At 38.0% G+C, this 21,421-nt stretch overlaps 1 protein-coding gene across 5 annotated transcripts in view; it reads left to right on the forward strand.

Annotated features, from left to right (window-relative positions):
- Positions 1-21,421, forward strand: part of LRBA (LPS responsive beige-like anchor protein) — a 726,864-nt gene that overhangs the window by 691,760 nt on the left and 13,683 nt on the right. For all 5 annotated transcript variants that reach the window (XM_032246531.1, XM_032246532.1, XM_032246533.1 and 2 more), the window contains 3 exons: positions 13,145-13,246; positions 16,512-16,708; positions 21,120-21,271. In XM_032246531.1, the coding sequence (XP_032102422.1) occupies positions 13,145-13,246; positions 16,512-16,708; positions 21,120-21,271 (451 nt within the window). The remainder of the gene's footprint in view (positions 1-13,144; positions 13,247-16,511; positions 16,709-21,119; positions 21,272-21,421) is intronic.

The following is a 21,421-nucleotide window of genomic DNA, read 5'->3' on the forward strand; positions in this document are numbered from 1 at the left end:
GTTCCAAGCTTTGCTGTAGTCCTTCTGTCTTGTCTGTAAAATGAAAGCAACAACAGAATTGAGTTAAGGTGTTATCAGAAGCACAGGATGATTAGAGCAAATAAATCACCACAAAGCAGCATCTTGTTGGCATTAGAGTAAATATTGTAATGTTACATATTTCATAACGTTCTTCATCTATACCCACTCATTGTCTGCAGTAATGGTGGACATTACCTCCTGGTAATGCTAGCAATGAAAAGAAAAAAGAGAATAATATAACAGCACATATAATAAAAATTTTAGAAAATTGTCGTGTATCTTGACTGGATTAAATTACCTTTCTCAAAGTGAACCTTATCCTTTCAAGCCCCTGTATAATGTCGATGCCCCGATTTAATTTTGCTTTAGCTTTGAAAGATGTATCTGGGAGAAAGACAAATAGGTACTTTTTCTTATAATGAGAATTTACACACATTAGAATAGAAAAATGGAAAATGCAGTCTAAGGTTTTCAAAAGAAAATGACAAACAAAAACAAGACATTTTTACCGTGTGGAAACTGTTTCAAACAATCATGCAAGCTGGTTTGGATTTTATAAGCCTCTGGCCCATTGATAGTTCCACGATGCAGCTGCTGAAGTCAGAGCTTTTCAGGTGAAGGGTTTTTAAGTTATGCTTATTCCTATATTGTACTTCTTAGACACAATGTAAATGACCTTTAAGAAGTGGTGAAGCGTGTATACACATATAATTGCAATATGTTCTATAAATGCACATAATACCTCAACTTTAAATTTTTTATTGTAGACTCAAGACTCTTTCTTTCTTGAAGGGAAAATAGATAAATAAAACCAGGTTATTGCTTCTTCTCCATTTTATAGGTCTATTTCAGGCATTTTTTTATTTTAAAAAATCATGAGAATAGGTAGTCATTTTACTTTCTAGGGTTATAAGCCTACATATGCTGTTTTTTCCAAATCTAATAGTGATGCTATATGTAAAGCTGATAGCTGTATGACAATGTTTTTAAAATATCATATTATATAATATTAATGTGCACATTGCTTTGGCAAAATCAGGCTAATTCAAACTGGATAAAACCTGTAAATACTATAACTTGGGGCTTTAAAAAATGTAAATGTTTTATGATACCTGGCTATACTACATAGCAAAAGGCTTATTTTCCTGTATACCAGATAGTTTTTCATCTTTGACTCTTGTTTTGTAATAGTTGTCTCCTGTGGAATGCAGTTTTCTCAATGAGAAGAAAAATTAATATAGGATTCTATTTAGCTATGGATTTTAAAAATGAAATTAACCAAGGTTATTTCACTGAAAGATGTTTTGTACATGAAAGCATGGCATCTCTCTCTCCTTGTCCCAGTACTCTGTGTTTTTGGACTGAGTCTTATCACCAAAGTGCTCTTCCTAAGATATTTACTTTGCCTTCAGAATAATGCTCTCCAGACCGCACATTTTCAAATTTTGGAGAAAATGTTACCCAGTACATTCCATTGATAAATAAATACTATACATTTAGACATGATCTTATTTAGATAAGCAAGATGAATATATACAAAACAGTTATTATTTATTCACTGTTTTTATACTAGATCATAAGCTTGGATTTTAAAAATTAAATGCTTACTAGGTATTTTTAGGTATCTGAATAATATATTTTAAAGCTACATTCGATCAGCTTCAGAAGTAAATGGTTGCTGACTGTGAGGGTGTTGCATAGATTTGAGTGTGTGGTATTTCAGTAATACTTGGAGTTTCCATTCTCAAATTCTGGTTTTGATTTGATTGAAAGGTGGCATTTTTTTTCTTTTCTTCATTGCAATGAGACATGCTAATCTATGTCAGCTTTCTCCTTTATGGAAATGGCGTCTACTGAAAAAAAAAAAAACTAACTAACTTTTCTTCATAACAACAAGATTCTGTTCTTTAAGAATATTTCAGCACCGTTAATTAGAAAGAAGGTTTTATTAACCATAAGGCTAGCACTAACAGACCACAGAGCTGTTTTTTAAAGTACTGTATGCCATAGCTGCCCTGCTTTTTCTCTGTCTAAAACTTCATTTTGTTATACTCTCATCAATCACTTAAGTCATTACCGTAAATCCTACTGTTGTTAATTTTACTAGTATCACCCTAATGAGACATTCCTGCTATAATTAAAAATGAATTCTAACTTTAAGGCATTCTAAATTTTTTTTAATGAATTTAGAATGATCTTGCCATGTGACTATAAATACTACTGATACACATAGACTACTCATCAAGTCTGTAAGAAAAGTAGTATCATAATATGTCCAGGTGTGAATTATTGACTGGCTGCCTCTGTGCACATGTGCTTATGTATATGCATATTTTTGTACACATATTTAGGAATTATGTCCTTTTTATTGTGAAGCCTAGTATGTTTTACTGAAGCTACTGATAAATTCTTATTCTTTGTCTTGCCAAAATATAGGCGGATGTAATATAAATATTACTCTCTGTAAGTAGGTGTCCTAGAGCACCATCTGCTGGATGCATTTAGGGACTTAACGTTGGGAAACAAAAATTGGTACTTGGTTAAGACAGGTGTACTTTGTTTTTAATTGCCTGTGATATATTATTTAAGGGTCACAAATGTCAAGGTATGTACATTTGTGTTGAGCCATATGAGTTCTTAAAAAGAAATCGCTTTTCTCCTCCTTTTACCCCACCCTAGCCTGGATTTGGAACTGTACAATAAATATTTTGTATAAGGAAAAAGTAAGCATAATATATGCCTAATGAAACAAAGCATCACAGTTCATGATGAAATAGTAAACTGTTAGCTTCTTGATCACAGCTCTTCAGTAAGTTACAGTTGGGGACGTTATTTGGATGATATTTTAAATTTAGTTTCCTTAGGTTCACTCGATTCTGAATAAGAAATGAATAAGAAAGTAATGCTTGAAACAAGAAACCATTTTATACCGGGATATGACTCTTGATCTGATACTTTGTCAGGAACAAGAGTTCTTGTGTGTGTCTCATCAAGACCTTCCCTTCTGGGCCTGCATTTGGAATGTACTATCACACTACAACTACCCTATATTTTTATTTTTTTCCTTGAAGCATTTATCAAGAAGCGTTTTGAAATGGTGCGTTGGCAGTGTTCAAGTTCAGGTGACATTAAAAGTATGTCTATGAAATTCTCCAGAAGGTCCAGGATGTTTAGTGCTCCATGATGTAATGCAGGCCCTCAAGTTCCAGCAAAACAACTCTGTATTTACTGCTTGTAACTAATAGTAGATGTGGTAAAAAGGAATTATATTCATATGGCAAATGAATACAACCTTAATGTGCACCATATGCAGAGTGGCGGGGTGATATGCCAATATATCACATTTATTTACCTTGTTTGGTTGCAGAGAAAAATGACTATACCATTCAGCCCATAGGTTATAGCCGTATAAATATGAGAACAGAAGAACTGATGATTTATATGCTCAGACTGAAACTGAGTATCTTCTTATGTAGACCTTTTTAATAGTGCCATGCCAAAGAAAGCTGTCTTGACACTTTATGCTCATAGGGAAATTTAATTTCAAACAATAGTTGGAATTAGTCTAAGAAGGTACAAATTCCTTCTAGTCAACTAAACATAGGATTCTTCTACTTTTAGAATATTGCATAACTCTGTTGGCGGGGGGGCTATGATATTATTGGTAGAAATACTAAGGATAATTTAATTAAGGCTTCCTGGAACAACATAGTAGATTGACTTTACCACCTTTCAAAAATGCTCATTTCGTAAGAGAAATTGTATGACACCTTTGCACATATGTAACTCACATTGTACTCTAGATATTACTGAGAATTTATGAAAAGATAACCATTTTTATATGAAATTCAAAATTTAAATGTCTGATTTTTTTTTTTTTTTTTTTTTTTTTTACAAAACAACAGTTTATTTTTTCTAGTTAGCTCAATTTTTATGTACTATGCCCATTTATGTGGCTTTACACAGCAGAGGTTTGTGTTAACATATTTTTAAAAATTGATTTTCTTGGCCTTTTAACAGTGCCATTATCTAAGTTAATTACATTTCATTTACCTGCTAATTTTTTTAAGTAATTTTTTTTCATATTCAAGTGAGAAAATGAATGTGTTTGATAAGACTTCAGATTTTTGGATTTGAAGTGTTTTTACGTAGGAAAAAAATTCTCTGAATTGTTGCTGCCTTTTGTAGCTTAAAGCTACAAGACTGTTGAGCTTTTTAAGCCTTCATTCTTGTAGCTTGTAACTTTGTACAACGAGAGATTGCCTTATTTCCTTGGGGTGAGTGGGGTCAGGAGTTTTTAATAGCTAAAGATATGAAACTCTTCTGTAGTTTTCAGAGTCCCTTATGTATTTTTTTTTTAAAGAAAGTTAAATGTTAAGGAGGATGTATTCTAAAGAATTTTAAGTGATTTGGGTATTTAGGATAAATAGATAAAACTGATTTTCAGTTTTAATTTATATTCATAAAAATTATACTTAATGTGGCATTTCAACAAATCTGAGTAAGATTTCACTTCAGCAAATTTTCTACCTGTTTTCAAAAGTGGGTAGAATTTTACAATGTTTATGTTACCAGACACTCATATGCACCTGCAGAAGACATAGCTTATTTAGAACCAAAGACCAAGCCCCTCCACGGGAAAATAACAAATGAACTCTCAAGAAAGTAGGAAAAAAGAGGCACATTAGTTAAGTATAGTAATGATTGTCCACATAATCAAGTCCTATACAGGCATTAACCAAAATATTATAAATTTGTAATATTGATATGAAGGGATACACTCTTTGTATTAAGTGTAAAAGATCACCAAGCTACATGTATAACGTAAGTACCTATGCCTATATGTGTATACACTTGTATTCTATGAACATTTGTGTATAGAAAAAGTATAAAATGATCACAAGAAAAATATTGACAACATTTATAGACAGAGGAATTTGGAAGCAATTTTTCATTTTCTTCATCATAATTTACTGAAGTATCTAAATGTTTTATAATGAGCATGTACTACCTTGATAATCAGAGACAATAAATATACTTTAGGCCAGGCACAGTACCTCATGCCTGTAATCTTAGCATTTTGGGAGGCCAAGACAAGGTATTGTTTGAGCCTAGGAGTTCAAAACCAGCCTGGGCAACGTGGGGAGACACTGTCTCTACAAAAAATAAAAATAATTAGCTGGGTGTGGTGGCGTGTGCCTGTAGTCCCAGCTACTCAGGACGCTGAAGTGGGAGGATCACCTTAGCCCAGGGAGGTCAAGGCTATAATGATGTGTGGTCACACCATTGCACACCAGCCTGGGCAAAACAGTGAGACTCTTGTCTTAAAAAATAATAATACTTTGGGAAACTCACTTAATTACTATACTGTACCTTCACCCCCCACTCTTAGCCTCTAGGCTGCCAGATATTAGTAGTTGTATCAAATTTATATGAATCGTCAAGGAGAGAACCATCTCTAATTAGCATTTATACAGCATAGGATCAGATACTATACTTTCAATGAAAGGAGTATTTATAACAGAGAGTGAACAAAGATCATTGTGTTGCTGCTACTCCTCCTCCTAGATGATACTAGTGGGTGCTCACTATATGCCAGCTACCATCCTGAGCACTTTACATATTAACTCATTAATCCTCACAGAAGCCCTCTGTGGTATCTACTGCTAGTATTCTTGACTTATAGATGAGGCATGGAGAAATTATAAATATGCCTTTATTTTCTGCCCTGGGCCTTGACGCTTTTAGGATTTCCTTACTAGAATTATGGAAACTTGCCCAAGGTTGCTCACCAAGTGCTGGAGCCTGGATTTAAACTCAGGCAGTCTAGGTGAGAGTTGACTAAACTATACATTTAATTAGAATATCAGCTGTGGAGAATCTGATGCAATCCTTAGTATTCTTAGTATTTGCAAAAGTCACAAAAAGACAACTGTATTATACTGAGTTCTTAGGACAGTACATGTTGTGGTAGGATTTTGTATATTTTAAATATACATTTAAGGGATATACTTTAAATATACAATTGTAGATACACACTCACATACACCCATTTTCTAATGTACAGTTAACTTTTGAACAACACAGGAGTTATGGGTGCTAACTCCCCACACGGTCAGAAACCTGCATATAACTTTTGACTCCCCAGAAAGCTAACTACTGATAGCTTACTGTTGACTTGGAAGCCTTACTGATAACATAAAGTTGATTAACACATATTTTGTATGTTGTATGTATCATATGCTGTATTCTTAATAAAGTAAGCTAGAGAAAAGAAAATGTTATTAAGAAAATCATAGGTCGGGCACGGTGGCTCACCTGTAATCCCAGCACCTTGGGAGGCCAAGACGGGCGGATCACGGGGTCAGGAGTTCGAGACCAGCCTGACCAACCTGTGAAACCCTGTCTCTACTAAAAAAATACAAAAATTAGCTGGGTGTGGTGGCAGATGCCTATAATCCCAGCTACTCAGGAGGCTGAGGCAGAGAATTACTTGAACCTGGGAGGCGAAGGTTGCGTGAGCCGATCGCACCATTGCACTCCAGCCTGGATGACAGAGCAAAACTCTATCTCAAAAAAAAAAAAATCATAAAGAGAAAATATATTTACTATGCATTAAGTGGAAGTGGACCATCATAAAGGTCTTCATCCTGGTTGTCTTCACACTGAGTAGACTGAGGAAGCAGAGGGCTGGTCTTGCTGTCTCAAATGGCAGAGGCAGAAGGAAATCCACATATGAGTAGACCCATGCAGTTCAAATCTATGTTGTTGAAGGGTCAGCGGTAGCCTTAGAGGGTGACTCTCGTGTTACAAACACTTATATAATCATAGAGAGAGGAGGAGAAATGGCATATACCAATGACTTACAGTTGTTTTTTGTACCAACATTTTCTTGTCTTGCATTCATAACTCTAATATTATTTACAAGAAGATGCTACTAAAATTTCCTGTTTGGTGGTTGCTGTTCCCTGAATGCAGCTGTGGCTTGTCATCTGTAGTCTGTATGTCTAATCAAATTATGATTTTCCACCAAAGAGACCATGATGAGTAGGGGAAGGGAAAAGGCTTGGTGAAGATGAGATGTGTAGAACAAATTTCAAGTCAGTTTTCTGAGCATAATTAAAATGCAGTATAATTTCCATTGTAAAACTAGGACGTTAATGGTAAAGGTTTGAGAAACATTTAATAGCTAACCTCATTTCTGCTTTAGCAAAGACATTTACTTTCTTGATTTACCATTATGGTGAGCCGCATGAGAAAGCTTAGTGTTCAGTTTTCAAAAGAATGTTTTGTAGTAATCAATTGTAACTAAATGGTACAAAAGGCACAAGCAAAATAGAGGTATCCATCTTGTAGGAAATGACTGGCATTTATAGTATAATATATTTTTGGTTTTTTATCTGTAATATATATGCCTAATAAGTTCATTGTGTATTTGGGCTTTTTAAACAAATATGCTTTCTTTCATAATGAGTTTTCTATTGAAATTACTACTTTTTTAAAATAAAGGCAGGTTTTGTATTTTGATTTTCCTCTATAAAAGTTCAAATGATACTACATTTTTACTAATTAGGAAAATTATATTGATTGTTTTTATTTAAGCATGTTAATTATTGTTAAATATTGATTTTGCATACAAATTAGTTGTTGCAAGTGGTGTGGACATTAGTACTATTATTTTGACCTTTATAAGCATAGATATTTATAATTATAATTTGCAGGTTTATAGTACAGTTGACAAAACCAGATCCAGTGATCATTTAAAATCAAGTCATTTTTAAATAAAAGGCCATGTTTTACTGTCCTGATTTCTATAGTACCTCACACATATTAATAATACAAACTCAATATACAGTATTAAGTAAATGAAGGAGTGAATGGGTGAACAAATGGGATATCGTCATTTTCTAGCCCAGGAGTCATCTAAACTAAGTATTAATTGAAAGGAATAGTTTTATTTTTACAAAACTAAGAATAGGAAAATGTTTAGTCCCACTTCATTTCATAATAGAGGGTATTGAAAAAATGGAATGAATGAAGAGGATTCACTGTGCTAAGAACAACATATTTAACCTACAGGTGAAACTTTATACTGTATTTCAAAGTGATCTAATTTTCATAAAAGTAAGGAGATGATGCCAAAACACCAAGAACTTTATTCACTTTTTAAAAAGTAACTAAAAGTTTGTCAGAAATAAACACATCAGATCTATTTTTACCTGGGTTATTACCTCTTTTCCGTAATGGATACAGACCTTATGAAATATTTTTCTCACTGGATATTTATGAGCAAGATACTAGAGAAATTCCTCTTTCCTCTTCTCTTCTTTCAGGTGTAATTTGAAGAGGTTCAGAGTCTGTTTGATAAATATACCTAATGTTGTGAGGGCACCAAAAAAAACACAGTTAATAAAAACATTTGCTATTCTGCCTAGTGGTGTTAAAATATTTCACCTAATGTTTTAAAATATAAGTCCAATATAAATGCTAAGTGGCTATTATAGAGATTTTGTGTTGCTTAAATGCAAGTTAGGTTGTTATAACTGTCTTTGTAAGTTGGTGCTGGTATCTAGTATTATAAGAAAAGTGCCTCTGTAAAAACTGGTGTGCCCTGGTATTTGCAGCAGGATTTGGGCCATCTTTAATCTCATTTGACTTGTTCATCTTCTTTTAAGGCCATCCATAAAGATGCACTGAGTATCCTTTTCAGGCTTTGGTTAGGATTTGCATCAGTAGTCATAAACCTGCTCTCTGGACAAAGACGCCCTTTCCTTTGAAGTAACTGCTCGAGCTTTTCAAAGCAGTCCTAGAAGTCTGTCCTCTTTCTCTTTTTATTTTTCTTTAAGAAGAGTTTGAAGTGTAGTCCCTTAAACTAGCAGCAAGATAAATTTTTCTCTCATCATTATTGAAGGCCATGACAATTTTTCAAGCAGTAAGACTTTAAAAGGTTCTTAAGGGAACCTGTTCTGCTTTATGGTCTAGCCTTTGGTAGAGCCTACTATCTCAAAAAGCAAAGATAAAGACTTTTTGTACCCCTTAACTATTGCTAATTTTTATCAAAAGAATTAACCTGATATTTTTCAGAAGACTTTTGTTGCTCTTTATTTGGTTTAGAGACTTCAGTGAGAGATGATTGACTGCTTTGGCATCTTTGAAAAGTAATATATGGCCATACTCATCTTGTTTGAGGTGATTATTTCCCCCAGCTATTAACTATGTGGGCCGACAAGTAGTTGGGAGGGGCAGATTTCTAAGAACTCTGCAGTGAGAATAAGTTATATGGTTCCGAGATTTTGTTTCTAGGCTTTCCAAACAGAAATGTACGTAGATATGGAGGGATTTTTGCCTCTCCTTTCTGTGGGATTTGTCACTTGGGCTCTGCTGTGATCCAGGATGATGTACACAGTGTAACCACAGAGACATGAAAAGATCGATTCTGTGAGCCACATGTAAAGCCTCTGCTCTGCCTCCAATTATCCCTGCTACCCTCAGTAAATTCATTGCAAGTGGTTCCTAAAATGTCCATTGAACTTAAACAGTTTTGACCTGCTTGATTTAAATCCCATATCATATATTTGCTATATTGAAGTATAACTATTTCAAGCTCTTTGTTATAAAACTTATAAAAATCAAGTAGTAGGTATTTATTTTGAACATACTTTTTGATAAGGAGAAAATGTAAAGAATGCTCAATCTGAACAGCAGATAATAAAGGGAATATAATGTTTAGTCTTTAAACAAGATTGGAAACAGTTTTTCTTGGAGGAAATGACATGGTATCTCTCCTTATATTGTCGTATGTGGGTTTATAGAGGCCATTAATATGCATTTCCTATAGTGAGGAAAGTTAAGTAGCACTGTCTTTTTACTGGAAATCCAGTGACTGTGGAACCAGTTACCTGAGAACCTAATGATTATAAGTCTACCCTTATGCTTTTAATTTGTTTTTCTTTTTTTCTCTCTCTGTTTTTTTTTTTTTTTCTTTTCTTTTTTTTTTTTTCATTTCTTGAACTGTCTAACCTGCTTCCGGGATTAGCAAACATTTTGCCAAACTTTGAAGCCAAAGTCCTAGCATTGAACAGCTCCTTATTTAGAGATCAGGCCCTAGAAAAAGAAAAAATCCTTTTCAGTTTTGAAATTACAATTCTTGTGTGTGTGCTCTGATTTGTGGAGTGAAAAATGATTTAATAAAGTTTGGCTTATTGGAAACCAGTATTTCGTAAGCAAAGCTGAATGATAAAAATCTTAAGAGTTTACTAAAAAAAGAATGCTTATATCTTAACCCACTTTCTGGGGTTAATCATGAGGCTTCCTAAACTCTAAACTTTACAGTCATAGAAAACTCTGAGTATTTCAACTCTTTTGCATTAAAGAAAGAAAGAAAATTGACAGCAGTCCTGTCTCTTCTTCACCACGCTCCCAAGAAAACAAAAAGTTAGCATTGATGTGCTTAAGTGACATTGTCCTCTGGGACCACCATTATCCATCTATCCTTTGTTTACTGTGTCTTAGAATGCCTTCATTTGCCATCAGATTTCCTTCAAACCTTCACTTTCCATTGAGGAATTCCAAGACAATTCAACTTAAAACACAAATTTCACCTTCCATGAAATAACTTATGAAAACAAAAAAAGGAACAATCACACCAAAAATATATTCTGTAGATCTTAATGATTTTAATTGTTGGTTAAAAAAAAAAGTTTCCAATAAATCTAATTAGACAGTAATTTCAGAAACAACATTGTATCGTATTTTTGTGGAATGTACAGCCTCCTGGGGAAAAGGCAAACCAAGAGTCAGGGATAAAATATTGATAACTTCTTATTTTATTATTTTTTTGAGATGAATTCTTGCTCTGTCTCCCAGGCTGGAGTGTAGTGGCGCAATCTTGGCTCACTGCAACCTCTACCTCCCAGGTTCAAGTGATTCTCCTACCTCAGCTTCCTGAGTAGCTGAGATGACAGGCACACACCACCACAGCAAACTATTTTTTTGTATTTTTAGTAGACAGAGGGTTTTACTATGTTGGACAGGCTGGTCTTGAACTCCTGACCTCAGGTGATCTGCCTGCCTTGGCCTCCCAAAGTCCTAGGATTACAGGCGTGAGCCACTGCACCTGGCTGATAACTTTTTAAAACAGCATATTTATCCCTAAAATTAGTGAATCTTAACAGAAGGTTAAGTAGTTCAGATTGGCTTACATCATTTGCTTTATTTCTTTAAAATTTTCCCAAATTTCTGGACTTTGTAAGACACAAAATTGCCCTTGTGACAAATTCTTTGTGGTTTGGTAAATGTCAAGTAAACTTTCTAATTAAGGTAGGTTTGCCTCCCAAAGAAGTTTTAAAACTTGGGATCAAATGAAATGAAGCCCTTGTTCCACTTACCCCTTGCCTCTTAGTATGTCATTTTAGGTCTCCCTTTATCACTAAGCCTGTAGGCCATTTCCAGCAGTTGGCTGCACATAGCACTGCCAGTGTGGTGCAAAGTTCTGTGTGATATCCCTTCAACTTAAGTCTCACTCAGAAGTACCTACAGTCACCAAAGCTTTAAAGGACACTGTGGGGCTATGTACTATGTACTGCAGTACATGCATTGGAACTCTCGTGTGGAAAGCTAGACCTGAAGTGACAGCTGGCTCCAGGTGAAGTTGGGGCTGCAAGCACAGAGACTACACCTCTCTTCAGGGTAGAAGCCTCTCACCTTTTCTTGGTCATGGACCTCTGTGCATTCAGTAAAACTTACTTTGCTCCCTTGCTACCTAGAAAAACAGGCATGTAGATACATTTTGCATAAAATTTCAAATAACACAGTGACCTACTGAAAAAAAAAACCTGCTTTGGAAGCTGGATTAGTGTTTTGACAGCAGGGTTTGCCTTTCCACATACAGTAGCTTTCTGATGGGTTTCCCCTGAGCTACTGGACTTCTTTCCTCCGAGTGGGTGACTGCTCCAAGGATAGTCAGATGTTCGGGGTTAAGATACAAGTGATTCTCTTCCATGGAATTCCATAGCTGGTGGTAGCAAGTACTCTGTGGGCACATTTGCCTCTTCTCGATTACACAGTGTTAGGTATCAAGCATACTGTAAGACCAATCCAAATTAAGAAATCAAGAATGCTAATAGAATCCTGCTCTCTAATTCCACGTGGAAAGACTTTTTATGTCTTTGCCTTTAGAGACTATAAAAGTAGAGGATTCGTTCAGTCTTCAAATAGTATTCTTCGGGCTAGACATGGAATCCAGTTTATCCTTGTGGCTTGGCAGGAAACAGTCCACAAATCAAGTCCATCAAGTCCATTACCGTTTTACTTATCCATGGTGGGTTCCATATTAACCAACCAATCAACCAACTGTATTTTTTTTTTTTTTTTTTTTTTAGTTTGGGAAAGACTTACAGGATGACTTGTTCTTTCTACTTGTGAAAGTATTCAGAAACATCTGCCTTTTGGATACTCCTCCTCTGTCCCACCTTCTCCACCCATTGCCCCTCATTTTCAATCACTATCTGTAGACTTATCTGTAAAGGTTTGTTTTTTTTTTTAGGTGTTTCTTATGTTGGTTTTTCTGTTCTTTGAATGAACCATAAATACATCCATGAAATTTACATATCAGAAAAATACATAAGCTTAGTAAAGAGAGTAAGTATTTAAGAGAGGGGCTGCAGAATTCCTGTGGAGGTAGCAGGAAGTCTAATTTAGACTGTCTTCATTATGATTGGTTTCAGGGGCCCACAGAGAATGAGGAAGGAGGGGTGAGGCCTTTCTTTGAAATGTAAATTGAGCCACAGTTCCTAATTGTATAATCATCTGACCATAAAACATCTAATTGAGGGGCTAATTTTTTATGAGGCATTTTTGGAATGCAGATTTTGTTGTATTTAACCCTGAGTTTTTAACCATTGTTGTTGATAATCACATAAAGGTTACTTGACATTTTAGCAGGATGTGATCCTCATAATCAAACTACAGTATATAGTTTAGATCTAGTCCTAAAGTAGGATTTCTGCACAAATTCCCAAACTATAAATTAAATACGCATGATGGGAATTAGGAGCAAGTTGTTGATTATTTAATTTGCATAAACTTGAATTGATCTGTTCTTTTTATCTGTTTTTTCCTAAAGGTGAGACTGCTGCTCCTCGGGCCATTTTGACGGGCCATGACTATGAGATCACATGTGCTGCAGTCTGTGCTGAGCTAGGCCTGGTGTTAAGTGGTTCACAAGGTAAACCTGTGGTACCTTCGCAAAATGTATGCATTTTTCGGTGTCTCCTAGTAACAAATTACCAACGATCAATTTGATACCTTTTTGCTAAAGCTTCTACCTGTTATAATGGCCATTAGCCATATAGAACCTATTTAAACTTAAATTATTTAAAGTTTCTTGGTGGCACTAGCCACATTTCAGGTGCTCATTACTCACATATGGCTAGTGGCCACCACACTGGACAGCAGATACACATCATTTCCATCATGGTCAAAAGTTCTGTTTCACAGCACTACTCTAAAGAGTTTAAGATATTTTTACAAACATCTCCAATAATATTCGTATTTCCATAGGCAGGAACAAAGAACATCTTTGTATATTTGTTTAGTCTTCTGAACTGCTACTGGGCCGAGTTCCATCTTATATCTGAATGGAAACTCCTGACCCTGTCTGTTTTAATGAGGCAGGGGCCACAAGGGCATTGAGAGTGGAGTGGAAAGATACTTAAGCTGGTTTGCCTGGAGGTTTGTGCTGGAAACAGCATCATACGTTTAGGCCCAAGGTATTAAGTGAGCTAAGAGCACACACAACAAATCAGGATCTGACTAGGAACGGAGCTGTTTGCAATTCGTTGCTTATCCCATTGTAATAGTCTATCCGTCTCTCTGTCTCTGCTCTGAGCTGAGGTCTGCACATACAACAAAGTACAATATCTCATGTCTTTTAGGTTTATCTGGTGGGGAAACAGAGTATTTGAATCATCTTATCTGTGTCCTAAAGTATAATATTTAGTCTAGCTAACAAGGTGTTTTAAATATTTAAAGGATTGTGTTTAAAAATCTGGTCAAAACATTGAAATGGTAATAATGATAGCAAGAATTCTATAACCACTGGATTTTTTTCCTTCTTATTGTCAATAATTTCATATATCCTGAGCCAACAGGAGTCATAAAATGAACCTATTATATTACAGGTCATCTTTGCTTTGCACAGTGCTGTGGAACTGTAAAAGCAAGCATGCAAACTGAAACCATACAAAGTGATCTGAATAATCAGCGGTAAAGTTTACAGTTGTTCCATGGTCTTTAAAAATTTTTGTCAGGCTGGGCACAGTGGCTCATACCTGTAAATCCCAACATTTTGGGAGGCCAAGGTGGGACAATCATTTGAGGTCAGGAATTCGACACCAGTCTGGCAACATAGTGAGACTCCCATTGCTACAAAAAAAATTATGAATTAGCTGGGCATGGTGGTGCACATCTGTAGTCCCAGCTACTTGGGAAGGTGAGGTGGGAGGATTGCAGGAGGTGAAGGCTGTAGTGAGCCATGATCATGCCACGGTACTCCAGCCTGAGTGACAGAGCAAAACCCTCTCTCTGATAATAATTTTGTCAAAACTTTAAAAACTCATACTCAGTTATACATATAAGAACATGAAAAAATTAGTAAAACTCACATGTACTTAATACATTGAAATATGATACACTGATAATTATTTTGTGAAAAATGTATCAAGAGTAGTTTGACCAGTGCTTACTGCCTTCTTGTTGTATACATGGAAGGAGCTAGCATCTTTTCTATGCCTTGAGGATCTGTCATACTCTTTTCTAAGTTGGGATCCGCTTCTAACATTTTATCTTTTGTGCTTTCAATGTCATGAAATATTCCGTAGGATTCCTTTAATGTGAGGCTTTTGCTGGTATCACTTCCAGGACATCATTTTTGTTACACCTTCTTCCCTAACTCACACTGATGAGTCCCCTTCATTCTCTTCCTGGCTGCAAATCTACAGTGTCTCAGCAGGGTCAGCACCCCACAGGCAGCTCTTCTTCCATAACTCCATTTATATTCAATTCAATTCTACTTTCAGCTTTATCATTTTTCATTTCTTTACTGCAGTTTCATCTTTGTTGGCTAATACCCTTTTTTGATTATCCATTTTTGTGAAATATTACATGGCTTTATCACTGGGAGACAAAAAGGCAACACAGCTGCACAGTTTGCTGTCTGTACATGAACTGAATAACAGATATGCAGTGGCCAGTCATCAAGATACCTTGAAAGGAATGATGTGATTGGTCACTTATCATGATGATGCACATCTGTTATTTATATAGTGATTCGTGGACTGAAGAGCTAGCCACAAAATTACGTACTTTATTGCAATTACTGTGACAACCTAAATTTGAACTATGTTATTGGAGAGCTGGTGTTATTTAAGGAGTGATAACTGAAATTCATGCGTGCTGGAACTGCATAAAGCAAAGACTGCCTGTGGATATTTAAAAAATTTATAAACCACCTGAGTGGTCAAGAAAGAGCTAAAAACCTTATTTTTAAAAGGGCAAGCTTTCAAGTCATTGTGGGGAAAAAGGCAGTGATCATGTGGCCATGAGTAATTTAGCCAGAAGAGTAGCAGGGTGCATACCCCAGTAACCCCTGTTATCTGACTGAGATATCTCTTGGAATTTGTTCATCACACAAGCAATCTTTGTGCCTTACTCCTTCTTTGCTTTGCATGTAGCAGGTACTCAATAGAAACAAAACGCTTGGCTGTGTGTGGGCTCCCCAGCAGCTGCCTGTCCTCCAATGTCACTTTGGCCTGGTGGTCCACCTAGGTGTTGGGAGTGGCAGATGCTGCTGCTTACTGTGGGGACAGCAGGGAAGTGGACTCACTCAGTTGACAAGGAGAAGTGGCCGAAGGGTCCCTGTACGAATTTTTTGGAGGCTCAGAGGAAGTATCAGGGACCCCCTTTTAGTGTACAACAGTAGTAAGCAATTGTGGGGAAGAAGGCTTAGGCCCTCTGAGGCTGCCTGAGCTGGCTGTCCCTGCACAGGCCCACAGTGTCTTGGCTGTTGAGGCTCCCACAAGGTGTGGGGAGAGGTCCTAGTGTACCTGCCTACAGCCCTTGTTTCTTTGCATCCCAGCCTCCTTGAAGCTGTGCTAGGATTTGAAGCTTGTTTCTCAGTTCCTCCAGTTGGTATTGCCTCTTAGCATAATGAATTTCATAGAGTAACTTCCTGTCTCTTGAGGAAAGTGAACTGGGACTTACATGATTTGGCTTCTCTCGTCTCCCAAATGGAAGGTGAAATCTGGCAAACATGAAGAGATTTTGCAAAATAACTTACATATATGTAAGATCGAAGTTTTTAAAAGGGTTTCTACACCTATAGTATGGTACTATAATCCTGTTTAATCTGTGCTTAGGATTCAAGATTCAAATCATATTTGTCTGTTTTCATTAAATGATTAATTTGCCTTTTGTTTCTCCTCTCTTCTCAGAAGGACCATGTCTCATACATTCCATGAATGGAGACTTGTTGAGGACCTTGGAGGGTCCTGAAAACTGCCTGAAACCGAAACTCATTCAGGCTTCAAGAGAGGGCCATTGTGTCATATTCTATGAGAATGGCCTCTTCTGTACGTTCAGTGTGAATGGGAAGCTCCAGGCCACGATGGAAACAGATGATAACATAAGAGTGAGTGCCCTGGAGACTCTTCAGCATTCATGACTTTTACCTCAATGCGTATCAAGTAGGGAGGGAAAGTGTTCACGAAAGAAACCTCGATTTTTGGGTTGTCGAGGGCCTCTTTTCCACACCAACAGAAAATGCTTCGGTAGCACTTGGACAAGGCTCACACACTTGGTACACCACAGCAGTGCCAGCTGTGTAGACTGCATCACTTTGCACAGCTGAGGACGGCCCTTCAGTAGAAGAGGTTTTCTTAGGGACTTCTGAAACCATCCTGGGTGGCTTTCAGTGGCCCTGCTTTTTTTTTTTTTTTTTTGTCTAAGAACGTTCACTGTAAATTGTTTTCTGAGTATGAAAGCTGAAACAGTACATTAGATGACACCTAAAACTGGATTCACTTTACATCTGAATAGCTTGGTGGTGGGAGCAGTAGGGATTATGACTATTTAGGATTAATTTCAGATATGACTTCTTCATGGATAACAAGACCAAAACATGTTAACGAAGTTGGGCTTCAAATTATGATATGAATCAGGCAAGCATTTTTTCCCATTTGGTATACCAGAAATGGCAACGCCAGTGGACTTCCAGCCTCTTGCTTCCTCTTCAGGACAGGACTCCACAAGTAGTAGAAGTTGAGAAAAAGAGTAGGAACTGTTCTTTTCAGGGACTAGTTTTTCAATTTTCTAGAATCAGGCTAGGGGGTGGGGCACGTGAGCTGTATACAATGAGGGGACCCATGACATGTTCAGGGCAGGAGTAGGGTCACAGGGGCTTCTATCCTGGCTTTGGGCTACCTCTGGATATTTCACTCATTGCTATTCCTGACCTAGTCAGCTTAGATGACATAAATTCTCCTACTTTCCCAGATCTAGTCTGAGTACCCACTTCTCCTAGGTAAATACTGGGGTCAGGAAGTATTAGGGAACAGAGCCCATACATGTAGATTACGTTGAGGACATAAAGGACCCCTGCTGCTCCATCTCCTGGGATTCATTTCTTGCTTCAGTGGACGGTTTCCTTCTTGTGTCTCCACTGTTCTCCGTGGTCTCTCCATTGCATTCTGCCGGCCTTCACCATGAGGCATGCACACAGACACATTCGCACACCCTTTTATTTTTCCCTACCTTCCCATAATGCTGCATTTAAACCAAGTACACATCAGAGGATTTTCCTTTCCTCTTTTCTTTACAATAATAATGTGGATAATCTGTCACTTTGAGTTGTGATTATATTGTCAGCTACGCTAATAAATCTGTAAAATAATTTGAGATCCCTAGCTGACTGAAGCAATTTCTGTGGCATTTCAGTTAGTACCAGGGGCTCTGGGAAGTTCCTTGAGGCAGCAGTGGGAGGCTTTCTGCAGACCATTCGTACACACATGCTTCTCCTCTCTGCCCTGTAGTCATCACTTTTTCCCTCTGTAATATTTCCCACTGGATTTTAGGCTTAAACAATCCATTGCCTTTTTCCCAGCACTCCTGCACTTTATCATGCTAACTGGCAAGTGGCAACTGCGTGATTAAAGTGAGCTTGCCAAAAATGAGCACTACCTACCCACAGCTTCAGAGACTGACACTTTCACAGCTCACTACCTCTGAAGGCGAGGAAGGAAGCCACAGGCTGGGAATCCAAGACACCACAGAGCAGAATCTCCAGCTCCATCCTCAGTCTGAGCCCATATAAGGAAAGGATACCATGGAAACAAATTAGTCATCAGCTCAGACCAGAAATTTTCTGTGAAATACCAAGAACCCTGCAGGCAGGCAGCCTGGGGAAGCTCTGCACTAATCAAGGCTTCCCACCTATTTTTATTTTAGGTGCCAGATTGTTCTGTGGCATTTTGGTTAGCAGCATTTGGGTTAGCAGCATATCATGGTCTATCAACTAGACAGTATTGAGATGTCTTTGTGAATAGCTGATATTTAAGGAGGCAGACTGGACAGAGCAGCAAAGTTATTTTATCCTGAACCTGGGAGAACCATCATTCACCCAGGGGAACGCTTTTGTTTTCCCTTCCTGAGGCTATGTTTTAGGATGTGGTCATTCGCAGCAGATTGCTGTGGCCTGCTAGGTCCTCCTTAAAAGCCTGCAGCCACAGTGTTGTCCATAACACTCAGGATTTCAGGGGATGAGATTAACATGTCTCTGGGGCCCTCTGAAAACCTCTAGTCACAACCCAACCTGGATGCAGAGGCAGCCTGTCAGGATTTGAGTGGGAGATCTTGCTAAATGTTACCCTGGCTCTTGGCTGCCAGAGGAACTTGGCCTCTCGTCAAAGAGGCCAGTGAAATCTTTTTCACCTTGGGAGGCATCTGGTTCATTAAAATGTTTTGAATGCTGATGACTGTACAGTCTCTAAAGGCCAGGTTTTACTTAATTTCAGACAGAAGCAGTATTAGCGATTCTTTACCAGAACAAAGAATTAAAGATTAATGGTTTTAATTTGTTTTAGTATAGCACTTATCCAGTAAAAAGCTTCAAGTATAAAATTCAAGTGAACCACAACCATAAGGTTAATGGATTTTCATCAGCTGAATTTTATAAGTGTAGCAAATAATTGTTTGTCCTAGTCTTCATTGCAGTTCCCAGACACCCCTAGAGATTGCTATTTGTGAAATGAATGGGGGAAAAGGATATTGATTTTTGCTTATCTTGAAAATATTTTAATATCTGTGCTTAGTTAACAAGACTTAGAGAATATATAACTGTCTTCCACACATAGGTTTTTATTTCCTAGATGTATTTTTGTGTTCTTGAGAATAAGCTGTGTTCGAGACTACTGAAAGTTGGCATTTGAGTGAATGTGAATTAAATAGCTAAGAAAGTCTTTACCTTTCTATGATTTTTAAAACAGTATGTCAAGGAGTAAGACTTAAGGTGACTGTGCTAAAGCTGAATGTACAACAGTGTGAATATATCAGAAATTAGGTTCTTCTCTTTCTGGCTTGCCAGCACAATTTGTATTCCTATGTGTGTCCAGGTGAACGTACAATTACGGTTGTTTGTAATGGCTGTTAAAACTCCAGTGCCATCCACTGAGGAAAGGAAATTTGTATCTTAATAAGCTAAGAAAACAAGGCTTGGAGGCAACAGGCAGGAGGAGAAGAAGGGATAATAGGATTGGCTTTTGGAGTAGGGAGGGACAATTAGGAGTCACCACACTTTTTCTATAAATGCACAGAAAGTAAGTATTTTAGGCTTTGAAGGTTCTATATTCTCTGTTGCAACTACCTGTGAAAGTAGTCGAAAACAAATGGGTACGGCGATGTCCGTAAAACCTTATTTATTGAAGGCCAGGCATGGTGGCTCGTGCCTGTAATCCCAGCACTTTGGGAGGCCAAGGTGGGCAGATAACTTGAGGTCAGGAGTTCTAGACCAGCCTGACCAACATGGTGAAACCCCGTCTCTACTAAAAATACAAAAATTAGCCAGGTGTTGTGGTGGGCACCTGTAATCCCAACTGCTCAGGTGGCTGAGGCATGAGAATCACTTTAACCCGGGAGGTGAAGGTTGTAGTGAGCTGAGATTGCGCCACTGCACTCCAGCCTGGGTGACAGAATGAGACCCTGTCTCAAAGTAGAGCTTATTTATGGGGATTCAAATTTGGAATGCATACAAATATTTATGTGTCATGAAAAGTTCTTTTCAAGCATTAAAAAATATTAAAATAGTTACAGGAAACAGGCAGTAGGCTGCATTTGGCCTGCAGGCTTTCATTTGTGGATGCCCATTTTCTGAGATCAAAGAGCAAATTCGGAGCCCGCCCCATCTGTTCAGCACTAGCAGGAAAGGACAGAGGGGCACAGCCTAGAGCCACCTAAACCACAGGCTGAAGAACTGTCAGCCCTGGGGCAAGAAACGGCTAAACTGAGATTTAATCACCCTGGAAGCTGTGGCTCTCTACCAAGTCTTCTTCCCAACTGCTGTCAAAATCCAACAGGCTCAGGGAAGGGGCTGAGGTGGCTGGCTGCCTCCCTCGGCCTGGAGTCGCACAACAGCAGGGTATCAGAGTGGATGTGAGGTCAGGTGGCACAGTCTGCCAAGTCTTGGGACAAAACAGGGTTATTAGCATGTCCACAGGGCAAATGAAGAGATGCCAGGGCTCCTCCTCAGAGCACTGGTCCTAGTCCACAACACGTACCATTCCCACAGCATTTGAGGAATTGGAAGAGTTTACTACCTCATCTTTAAAAAAGCAAAGCCAAAAAAATCTCAAGCATTGCCAAACTTTGTCCCCTTGGTTTTTGAAAAATGGCAGATCTTCTACAACCTGTGATTTTCTAAAAATTGCTGAGGCTCTCTCTCTCTCTTCTCCCTGCACCACAGTAGCTGGTGTAAGAATGACTCAAACATATGGTGGGGCTGGAAGTGTCCTAGAACCACATCTCTTCTGAATGTTACCGTGTCTCAACAGGCCATCCAGCTAAGCCGAGATGGGCAGTACCTGCTCACAGGAGGAGACAGCGGAGTGGTTGTGGTCCGGCAGGTATCAGACCTGAAGCAGCTCTTTGCCTACCCAGGATGCGATGCTGGAATCCGGGCCATGGCGCTGTCCTATGACCAGAGGTAACACTGGAATCATGGGCTACAAACAGTAGTTTCAAAAACTGCAGAGGGAACTGGGCATGGTGGCTCCAGCACTTGGGAGGCTGAGGCAGGAGAATCAATTGAGCCCAGGAGTTTGAAACCAATCTGGGCAACATAGTTGTTTTCTAC

This window comes from Sapajus apella, unplaced genomic scaffold, assembly GCF_009761245.1.
Source record: "Sapajus apella isolate SASKATOON/1434 unplaced genomic scaffold, GSC_monkey_1.0 scaffold61, whole genome shotgun sequence".
NCBI classification, from domain to species: domain Eukaryota; kingdom Metazoa; phylum Chordata; class Mammalia; order Primates; family Cebidae; genus Sapajus; species Sapajus apella.